Source organism: Elephantulus edwardii, unplaced genomic scaffold, assembly GCF_000299155.1.
Source record: "Elephantulus edwardii isolate Elephantulus edwardi_28Jun2011 unplaced genomic scaffold, EleEdw1.0 scaffold00234, whole genome shotgun sequence".
Taxonomy (NCBI): Eukaryota; Metazoa; Chordata; class Mammalia; order Macroscelidea; family Macroscelididae; genus Elephantulus; species Elephantulus edwardii.
In genome coordinates this window covers 3,297,793-3,309,479 of record NW_006399984.1, presented here as the reverse complement: position 1 = coordinate 3,309,479, position 11,687 = coordinate 3,297,793, and the positions used below count along the sequence as shown (strand labels likewise).

Sequence of the window (11,687 nt, the reverse complement as noted above, 5' to 3'; positions counted from 1 at the left end):
CAAAGAAGATTAATCAGAACTGGCTTTGACAAGCACTGTGGCATTTGGACAAGAACAAACTGGGAGGAGGGTAGAGAGAATAGTGCAACAAGGAATGAATGGAAACCCAAAATCTCTGTAAATGTTTATGAAAATTACTAAAATATAGGAAAAAAAAACACAAAAAAACTTGATCTCTTCTCCATCCATCATGGGGCATGACCCTGTAACCATCCATCATTGGCCCAGTGGTGAGAATCTTTGTCTTCTTGATGTTTAGCTTCAATCCATATTGAAGACTATAGCCCTTAACCTTGTGCAGCAAGCACTTCAGGTTTTCTTCAGTTTCAGCAAGCAAGGTTGTATCATATGCATAATGTAGGTTGTTGATGAGCCTTCCTCCAATCCTGATGTCACATTCCTCCTCATAATGCCCAGCCTCCTGAATGATCTGTTCTGCATTTGTATTAAAAAGATATGGAGACTGATGCATCCCTGATTCACTCCTTTACTGATTTTGAGCCATGTGATGTTTCCCTTCTTTGTTTTGAGTTCTGCTTCCTTGTCCAAGTGCAGGCTTCACATAAGCACAATTAAATGTTCCACGGCAACTTGATGTTGGCTCTAGAAATTCAAAGACAGATGAAATATGGTGTCTAGACCCTCAGTTAGATGGATTGACACAGTGATGGCAGCAGTTAGCTCAAACTTGTCAGAAATGATGAGAATGGCACAGGATAGGACAGGGTTCAGATCTGTTGTTCATAGGGTCATATTCAACTCCATGGGACCTAACAACACCTGTGAAGAAGACATACAAAGCAATTGACCAATCCATTGTTGTTATTTCTGACTTATGGTGACTCTACATGGCAGGATTGAACAGTCTTGTTGAGTTCCCACAGTTGTGATCTTTCAGTTACTTGTCACATACCAGTAGGTTCAAATTGCTAGCCTTTTGGTTAGCTGCTCAGTATTGAACTCCTGTGCTAAAAAGGCTGCTTTGCAGTATGATGTGGTACCAGGGAAACTTAACCTAGAAATAATTTTAAAAATTATGAATTACAATAAGAAAAAATTCAACCATTTTTCTTCAGTTATGGATGAAGATAACAACGGCAATAGTTGTTAAGTGCCATGGAGTCAACTGCAACTCATAGTGACCCTGTAAACAACAAATCTTTTTTGTTTTAAATTTTATTATTTTTTGTGTGTGTGTTTGTACCATCAAATTGGATCTGAATGGTACAGGAAGAGATTGTCTCTCCTCCAGCAGAGCATCTAGTGAATTTGAACCGTGCTCTTCTGGGATTGCAGTGCAGCTTCTTGCCACTAGGCCACCAGAGCTCTCTGTAAACAACAGATCTTTTTTTTCCTTGTAAACAACAAATCTTAATCTTCCCTTTCTTGTGCCATCTTCACAGTCTCTGACATGCTTGAGCCCTTTGTTAGTCACAGTCTCAGTCTATCTTGTTGATGGTCGTCCTCTCTTACGCTGACCTGCCACCTTACCCAGCATGATGTCTTTTTCCAAGGACTGACTGTCCCCTCCTGCTAACATATCCAAGGTAAATGAGACCAGGTTTCACCATCCTTGTCTCTAAGGAACACTCTGCCCCGTAGAGTGACCATAATAAGTCAGAAGCAACTCAGCAGCAATGGGCTTGTGTTTGGTCAATTGCTCTATATGTTTGCCTTCCTTATGGAACACCTCAAGAAGGCCTGTGTTGTACCTCCTCCAAGGCCTCCAAGTACTCTTTTTACACACCACATTCTTCTTCTGTCATGCTTATTCATTGTCCAACTTTTAGATACATAGCAAGTTTGGTCTTTGCACTTCAGTATTTTGGAGAGGTCCTTGACAGCAGATTTAACCAAAGCATTACATCTTTTGATTCCTTGACTTCTAGTACTACGGGCGTTTATTATGGATCTAAATAAAATGAAATAATTGACAGTTTCAGTCTTTTCTCCATATATCGTGATATTGCCTATTGACCTAGTGGTGAGGATTTTTGTCTTCTTGAAGCTGAGATTTAATCCAGATTGAAGGCAGTATTCTTTGATATTCTGCAGTAAGAATTTCAAGTTCTCCTCACTTTTTTCCCCCCAGTAAACATTTACATTGTTTATTTATTAAGTTATAGCAGTTTAGTACACAAATAGTGTGGATATATGTAGACCATTTTCTCAAATGGTGGGAAGACTTCAGGGATTTGTCAAGCTATTGGCCATCTTATAATCATGAAAGAGAATCAGAAATTCTAGCCGTGAAGTTTCCTGTTTGTTAGTTTCTCACTGAGCAGATTCTAATAGGTAATACGTGTTACTGTAGCTAAAACCGTCCATTTTAGTAGAAAGAAAGGATTCAATTTCTTGCATATTTTGTACTATTCTTTAGGAAGAGAAATGAGCTAGTCAGTGATTGTAAGGCAGAGAGAAGGGTCAGGCACTCAGCTATTTCTAGAAATCAGCCAGTTAGAAATAGCACACAGTCTCTTCTTTTGGGGTGACAGTCTAGGACATGGGATCTGTGACTTGGCAGCGTGGGTGACACTGACCCTCCATCGACCCACCACTGCTGTGTGGTTGCTTTCTTACTCAGCTCATATCTGATGAGCTGGCTTCGCTGGATGAGCTGGACCATCTCATTGGTTGCATGGCATGCAAACAGGAGCTAGTTTCGAGGCTGAACCTTTTAGGCAAATTTCATGAACATTGGAGAGTAACAGCAGAGAGCAAATGCCGTCTGGCCACTGATGGTCTCCAGAGACTTCTTCATGTCAGAAGTCCTTGCTGTGGACATAGCCACCTTCCACACCAGCATGCCTGCCATGGCCATGCCAGTCCTGCAGCTACTTGGAGTCCAAAGGCAAGCAGGTATTACCTCTCCTCACTTTCAGCAATCAAGGGTGTATCATCTGCATAATCCAGCTTATTAATACTTCTTCTTCCAATCTTGATGCCACAAATTCTTCTTCATAGAAGAAGCTTCTCAAATGACTTGCTTAATATGTTGTTAACATGTCCAAAGTATATTAGACGAATCTTCAGAATCCTTACCTCCAAGGAGCAGCCTGATTTCAGCCTCTCTAGGATGAACTTGTGTGTTCTCCTAGCAGTCCGTTTAGTATTCTTTTCCAGCACCACAGCTCAAAGGCATCAATTTTCCTGTTATCCCTAGTCATTGTCCAGCTTTCTGATGCACAGCAAGTAATTGCAAAGAAAGTATTATAATGAAATGTGTAAAGAGCTGGAGTCAGAAAATCAAAGGGGCCGAACTCACTCAGCATTTCTTAAGCTCAAGAAACTGAAGAACAAATTTAAGCCTTGAGTTGCAATACCTAAGGATGAATGTTGTTGTCGTTGTTGTTATGTGCCGTCACATCGTTTGTGACTCATAGCAACCCTATGTACAACAGCCCTAAACCCTGCTCTATCCTGTGCCAATCACACTGCCTCTGACACACCCATCCTGATTACCCCAGTCACTGAATCAATCCATCTCATAGAGAGTCTTCCCCTCTTGCGCCGTCCCTCCACCCTCCCAAGCTTGATGTCCCTCTCCAAGGACCTGTCCCTCCTTGCAACATGCCCAAAGTGTGTGAGACGAAGCCCCAGAATCCTTGCCTACAAGGAGTTGCTTGGTTTAACCCTCTCCAGGATAAATCTGTTTGTTTTCCTAGCAGTCCATGGTATGTACCCTCAATACTCTTCTCCAGCACCACAGCTCAAAGGCATCAATTCTCCTTCTGTCCTCCTTAGTCATTGTCCAACTCTCTGATGCATAACAAGCGATTGCAAAGACCATGGCCTGTATCAGGCGCACCTTAGTCTCCAGAGAGACCCTGTTGCTCTTGAGTACTTTAGAGAGGTCTCTAACAGCAGACTTTGCCATCGCAATACGTTTTTTTTTATTTCCTGGCTGCTGGTGCCAAGAGTGTTGACCGTGGAGCCTAATAAGATGGAAAGAGTATACAGAGTCATTGTACCAAAAGGAATTGGCGGACACAGAAGAATTTCATGAAACAATGCATAAGCAAGAGCCTGTGGTGATGAAAGAGGAGTTCAAGCTGCTCTAAAAGAATTAGTAAAAAACAAGGCCCCAGGAATTGACGGTATACCATTTGATATATTTCAACAAACAGATGCTGCCCTAGATGTGCTCAGCAAGTTGTGCCAAGAAATCTGGAGGACAACCACCTGGCCAACTGACAATAAGAGATCTATATTTGTTCCCATCCCAAAGACAGGCGATCTGACAGAGTGTGAAAATTATGCAACAAATATCATTATTATCACATGTAAGCAAGATTCTGCTGAAGATTATAAAAAAAAAAACAAAACAACAAACCAACAAACTGGAACAGCACATCAACAGAGAACTGTCAGAAGTGCAGGCTGGTATGGAAGGGGTTGTGATATTAGGGATGTTGTAGCTAATGTTAGATGGATCTTGGCTGAAAACAGGGAGTACCAGAAGAATGTCTATTTGTGTTTCACTGACTATGCAAAGGCATTTGACACTGTGGAACACAACAAACTGTGGCTAATTCTGAGAGGAATGGAAATCCCAGAACACTTATGTACTTATGTGAAACTATGCTTGGACCAGGAGGCAATCATCAGAACAGAGCAAGGAAACCCTGCATGGTTCAAAATTGGGAAGAGTGTACATCAAGGATGTATCCTATCTCCATACCTTTTCAATCTATATGCAGAACATATAAAGGAAATTTATTTTCCATTAGCTTACTCATACAGATTTTTTTTTCTTCTCTCACCCTCTTCAATCTATAATGCATGTACTGTTTTGGATTGCTAATGCCATTGTCCATTCATTTCAGACTGACTTTTGTTTCACCCTTTTCAATCTATTCATTCTGTTCCTGCTCTTACAGTATAATTTTAGTTGCTCTCATGGTTGCTAGTGTACCCATTGCTACACCTTGTTACATAATGCATTCAGAAAATTCAGCTCATTGCCATCAAGTTGGATCTGACTCTCCAGTGGTTTTTTTTAGAAGCTGTCTGTCATACAGGAGGATATGGCCCATCTTTCTCCTAAGTAGTAGTGTTGGGTTCATAGCAAAATTCCTTAACCTAGTAGGTCACCAGGATACCCTAATGTGTTAATAAAGAAGTATGTTACTGTACCACAAAGTTTCTTTTAAAACACCGATGCCACACACTTTTGAGACACCTCTTAGAAACACTTTTTTTTTGCAGTCATTTGCAGCAATGTGTTAATAGGGGGGAATGATTTGTTTTATATATATAATGAACATTTACAGAGATTTTAGATTTCCATTCATTGCTGCATTTTTCTCCCTGCCTACCCCTCCGCCCCAGTTCACTCCTCTCTCTGAAAAGTAAAAGAAAAATTCCTTCATTGGTATACAATCCTCCTGCCCCAAGTACACTCCACTATGCAACCTTCATTCTGGACTCTTGTCATAACCATAATCCCAATCATATATCACTTTTAAACTGTTCTCTCCCTCATCTGTTTCAATGCAGTATACACAATTTATCCAGTTTTTCTCAGTCTTACCCCACCCCTGATGTCAGTTCCGTTCTACAACAGTGGCACCATGCAGTATTTGTCTTTTTGTGACTGAGATATTTCACTCAGCATAATGTCCTCCAGGGGTCACCCGTTTTGAATAATATTGCATGAGTTCCTTGTTTTTCAATGCAGCGTAGTATTCCATGTGTGAATATACCACAGTTTCTCTACTATTCATTTGTTGATGGGCACTTAGGTTGTTTCCAGTTCCTTGCTATTGTGAACAAAGCCACAATAAACATGGGTGTGCATATATCTGCTTGGATGGCAGTTATGGTCTCTGGGGTATATTCTCAGTAGTGGAATTGCTGGCTCAAATGGTATTTCTGTTTGCAACTTTTTGAGAAAGCACCACACTGCCTTCCACGTGGTTGCACCATACATTGTTCTTATGTGCCGTTAAGTCGGCTGTGACTCATAGAGACCCTATGCATAGTAGCTCTGAATTCTAACCTATCGGGAGCCAGTCTCTCTGTCCTCGACATACCTAACCCTATTTCCCCAATTGCTGTGTCAGCCCTTTTCATCCAAGGTCTTCCTCTCCTGTACTCACTCCACCCTTCTGAGCATTTATGTCCTTATCCAAACCTGCTCCTTCCTGGCATCATGCCCAAAGTATGAGATGGAGCTTCAAATTCCTTGTCTCCAAGGAGCAACTTGGTTTCACTTTTTGTAGTACAAACTTGTTTGTTCTCTTGGCTGTCAAAACATTCTATATACGGTTGTATATATTCAATAACACAAGTATCAGAGTATCCCCCTTAAAAGGTGCTTTGGCTCTCCGTTACACCGAGAGTCTCAGGGTTTGTAAATGTGCACCCACAATTGACTTTGTTTGGGCACCCAGTGCTCTCTGAGAAATCCCCTACAGGGAGCTTGTTTGAAATGTAAATCCTGAGGCACTGAGCAAAGGTGACTGTAGCAGCCCAATTTCTCTGCAGGCAGAGGAGCTGACTAGTGTATGAGCTAGTGGCAGCTTCAGAAGCTGTGATGCGGCTGCTTCCTCCTCTGGCAAGCCAGGAGGACTGCAACCCAGCCACTGGAAGCTGAACTTCAAGTCACCCCGCTTGCCCTGAGGGATGTTGTTGTTGTATGTGCCACTGAGTAAGAATTGACTCATAGACAACTTTCCAGTGGTTTTCAGAGGCTGTAAATCACATGGTAGGAAATTGTTCACCTTTTTCTCAAAGAGCATCTCTTGGATTAGAATGATGCACCTCTGGGTTGACAGCAAAGCTCCTCATCTCCTAGACTACCAGAATTCCCTAAAGGAAGATTATGCATCCACATACCTTTGTATTTTATACATTTAAAGACATTCTAAAAAAGAGTTTACTGGGTTTCACCAGGATTCACTATGACGTAAAATTGATTAGGAGCACCTGCTCCTAATGTATCATGTTGGAAGTAACTATGGGAGGACATAACTAAAAGAAAAGATTGGAGAAGCGTAGGATTTGAGACCTGTGTCCCAAAGCATTCTTTGGGAATGCTTCATTCAATGCCTTGGTGAATGCTTGAGAAATCTCTAATGTTTGGGTGGTCTACCTGGCTGACAATGGAAAGATAATGGAGGAGAAGAACTGTACTTCTGGGGTTTAAGATTTAGTGTAGAATGTATGCAGGGGTGTCTTGTCCAATGAGCAAGGTAAGCAAAAACTAATTTATGGTAAACATAAGAAACTATTCACTACAGATTAGCAAATTAGAACAGATTAATTCATGCTTATCTTGCTTTGCAAGTGCTCCACTCTGACAGAGATTGTTAATTTGAAAAGAGGCTTTGATTACATAAGAAGGTGCTATGGAATTGGGAAAGAGAGCGTAACACCTTGAAGCAGAACCTTTGATATACTGAAAATGTGAAATTGTTCACTATAGACTAGTAAGTAATAAACTCATGCTTGCTTTGTTTTCTGGGTAATCAAACACTGGACAGACACAGGAGGGTGATGTTATTAGTCTACTTAGTAATATGTGACAAAATTGACATAAGAATTGAATTTTTAATTTCATTAGATTTCATCATTTCTTGGATGTCAACAGTCATAAAGTAGAAAAGACCGTGGCAGGGTAAGTCATTTGTATATGTTCCTATTTAGGTACATATTCAGAAACACATGTATTTTTATTGTAGATCTTTTTTTGTTAATACGGCTTTCTAACAGTTGATTTTATGTTTTAGAGTTCATGAAAAACTTATCATTCATTCTGATATCAACAAAGCTGCCAGTTGGAAGAGATTAACTGAAGAATTTCTAAATACATCGCTTCCAAATATAAATGAAACAAAGGTATGTCTTCTATTTTGAGGTTTCTATTATGTATTCTACTGTTTCTATTCTGATTGTCTTCAGCTTGCTTCTGCTAACATTTAAACATTCATTATATATATTTTTAAAATATTCATTATATATTTTTTTTTCTTCTTCATTATATTTTTATATTGCTCAATGGCTAGCAGTATCTTTTGGAAGAAGATGCTGTCAAATCCAGTATGTTGATAATAAAAATGCATGCTCTTCTTTAAGGATCTTCTCAGCCTCAGCCTGCTTTGAACATAGACTTCAGAGCTTGGCAAATGGTAATGGTCTGGATACCTTAAAATTTTTTAATTCCTTTTCAACACTTGTTGATTGTCTCAACTAGAAAAAGAACTCATTGCCATCAAGTCAGAACAGACTCATAGAGGACCCTCCACTGGATTTTTGATGACTGTAAACCACACAGAAGAAGATGGCTCATCTTTTTCCCTCAGAACTACTGATGGATTCAAACTGGCAGAGAGATGCTGCTACCTTTGGGTTAGAAACACAACGCTCTATTGGTAGTGCCATCAGAGCTGCCTATAGATTGCTATAGCTGCTTAATAGATTGCAGGCACTATTTTCAGTCCTTTCATATTGAGTCAAGAGTACCTTAGTTTTATATAGGGGCAAAGTGCAGGAGATGTAGGTTTAAGTTTATAGCTTTTCTTTCCCATGGGTATTGGAAGGAAATACACTTAATTTTCCCAAAGACAATTAGGGAATCTTATCTGAGTCTTGTGTGCAGAGTATTTATTGAGGGATAATCACATAGATGTGGCTGATCTTAGCTTCTCAATTTCTAGTCCTAGACAGATCTAACTGGTAGAGCTTGGTCAAGGGCCTCAGGTATGTAAAATTTAAAAAAAGGTTCTGTATAAATCTCCTTAGTGTAAAATGTTTTGTGAAATTACAGCATGACTCAAGACTTAAAGACATATGAAAACCTTAAGATTTATTCAGTTAGGCATTCCAAGGGCCCAAAGATCATCTCCCAGGAGCAGATCAAAAAGAGTTAAGAGTTCTAGAATGTTCAGCATTTGAGCAATGCAAGACTATTGAGTTAGCTAACAATTCATTGTACATATATGTCGATCACAACAAACTGTGCCTGACTCTGAGAAGAATGGGAATCCCAGAACACCTGATTGTGCTTGTCAGAACAGAGCAAGGAAACACTGCATGGTTCAAAATTGGAAAGAGTGTACGTTCAGGATGTATCCTATCTCCATACCTTTTCAGTCTATACGTGGAACAGATTATCTGGGAGGCTGGGCTCTGTGAGGAGAAATGTGGCATCAGGATTGGAAGCAGTCTCATCAACAATCTGTTACACAGATGATACAAACCTGCTTGCTGAAACTGAGGAGAACCTGAAGTGCTTGCTGCAGAGGGTCAAGGACTACAGCCTTCAATATGGATTGAAACTCAACATCAAGAAAACAAAGATTCTCACTGCTGGGCCGATTGGCAACATCATGATAGATGGTGAAGAGATTGAGATTGTTGACAGCTTTAGTTTGCTTTGTTCTACAATCAACACGCTTGTTACCAGCAGCCAGGAAATTAAAAGACAAATTGCATTGGAAAAGCATGTCATCAGAGACATATCCAAAGTACTGATGAGAAACAATGTCAGTCTGGAGATAAAGGTGCACCTGATATAGGCCATGGTCTTTGCAGTTACTTACTATGCCTCAGAAAGCTGGATAATAACTAGGGATGATGAAAGGAAAATTGATGCCTTTGAGCTGTGGTGCTGGCGAACAGTATTGAATATATAAGGGACTGCTAGGAGAACAAACAAGTACATCCTGGAGAGGGTGAGACCAAGCTGCTCCTTGGAGGCACAGATTCTAAAGCTTTGTCTAACATAATTTGGACATGTTGCAAGGAGGGACCTTGGAGAGGGATGTCATGCTTGGGAGGGTGGAGGAACAGTGCAAGAGAGGAAGACCCTCCGTGAGATGGATTGATTCGTGACTGGGGTAATGGTGGTAGGTGTGTCAGAGACAGTAAGATTGGCATAAGATAGAACAAGGTTTAGGGCTGTTGTACATAGGGTCGCTATGAGTCGCAGGTGACTTGACGGCACATAACAACAACAACATATTCTATGAGAAATTATAGGCTTTCACTTTGGGAGATTGGTATCATAATGAATGTTTATGATTATTGTTGTTATGGAGTCGGGATTGATTCCTAGCTGACCCTTCGGTGAGTTTTTAGAGGCTTTAAATTGCATGAGAGGCGATTACTCATCTTCTATACAGCAGCTGGTAGATTTGAACCATCTGCCTTTGGATTGGCAGTATAGCTCCATACCCACTTAGCCACCAGATCCCCCCTCCCCCCCCGATAAGGTATAGAGATTAAAATATTTTTAATTGTCCATTGATTGAAGAAAGTTTTCATGAAAGAAGAGTGGGAGAAGTGCAGTGCTATAAATCCATCCTGTTCGTTGTTGTTGTTGAATTGGCTCCTGACGTAATGGGTCAGAGTTGTCTAATCCTACTCCATCGTTGAGCTCTGGTGGATTAGTGGTTAAGGAGTTGCACTACTGACCCAAAGGCAGGTAGTGCAAATCTGCCAGGGGCTCTGAGGAGGAAAGTTGGGCATTCTCACAAACTCTGGAAACCCGCAGGAGGTCAGCTATGCATTGGTTCCAACTTGACAGCAGTCTTAGTCTGACACCTTCTTCATGTTTGAATCCATTGTTGTTCATTGCTAATGTGTTAATTCATCTCATTGAAGGTTCACCTCAGATTTGCTAACTCTGCCAGATATGTTGTGGGGCATCAAAGTGACATCTTTGCTTTTTATCATCTAAAGGAAACTGCTTTTCCATCAGATTTTACCATTTCAGTCATGTAAAGATTTTACCATTTCAGTCATGTAATTTGACTTCTTGCTTGCTGTTTCATGGCCTCTGATTGTGGATACAAATGGAATGAGATTGTTGGCAACTTCACTTTTTTCCTTTCAATTTTATTGTTTTGTTGTTGAGATAATACATAATAAAACTAAACCATTTCAGCAGTTTCTACCTGTAAAATGTGGTGACATTGATTTGATTATTTGAGTTGTACAACTGCTTTCATTTTCCTTTTCTGAATTATTCTTCCCTCACTAGCAAAATCTCAACCCTAAAGTTTCTACATAATCTTTCAGGTTTCTCTTGTCAATTTGATCCCATTGATAGTCCTTAAAAGAGCATATAAGTCAAGTATCCTAGTTATTTAGTGCTACTGTAAAGAAATATCACAAGTTAGATACTGTCAAATTGACTATAACTCATAGCAATTCTATGAATAATGGATCTGAACCCCGTCTGTTCTGTGCCATCCTTATTATTTCTGATATACTTGAGCCCATTGCTGCAGTCATTGTGTCAGTCCATCTGGTTGAGGCTATTTTTCTCTTTCATTCACCCTCTACCTTTCCAAATCTGAAGTCCTTTTCTAAGAACAGGCCCCTTCTAATGACATTCCCAAAATACTTAAGGTAAAGCTTTCTTCCCAGGAATACCTTGGCTACAGTTTTTCCAGAACATATGCTTTTGGTGATCCATGGAATATTGATTTCTACCACCTCTTACAGGCAGAGATAGATCGAACATGCAATCAAGATGCATTGATAATAATAGGCGACTGGAACGAAAAAGTTGGAACAGGGAAGAAGAATCAGTAGCTGAAAAACATGGACTTGGTGACAGAAATGAAGCTGGAGATAGAATGATTGAATTTTGCACAATCAATGACTTATTCATTGCAAATACGTTTTTTTAAGAGACATAAACGCAGGTTATACACATGGATTTCACCTGATGGTAT

At 40.1% G+C, this 11,687-nt stretch overlaps 1 protein-coding gene and 1 pseudogene across 1 annotated transcript in view; one reads left to right on the top strand and one right to left on the bottom strand.

Moving 5' to 3' along the window:
• TUBGCP5 (tubulin, gamma complex associated protein 5) overlaps positions 1-11,687 on the top strand; it is a 166,845-nt gene that overhangs the window by 12,295 nt on the left and 142,863 nt on the right. Inside the window, exons 2-3 of the mRNA XM_006898596.1 lie at positions 7,568-7,621; positions 7,734-7,842. Of these exons, the coding sequence (XP_006898658.1) occupies positions 7,568-7,621; positions 7,734-7,842 (163 nt within the window). The remainder of the gene's footprint in view (positions 1-7,567; positions 7,622-7,733; positions 7,843-11,687) is intronic.
• Positions 2,450-2,761, bottom strand: LOC102860866 (annotated as a pseudogene).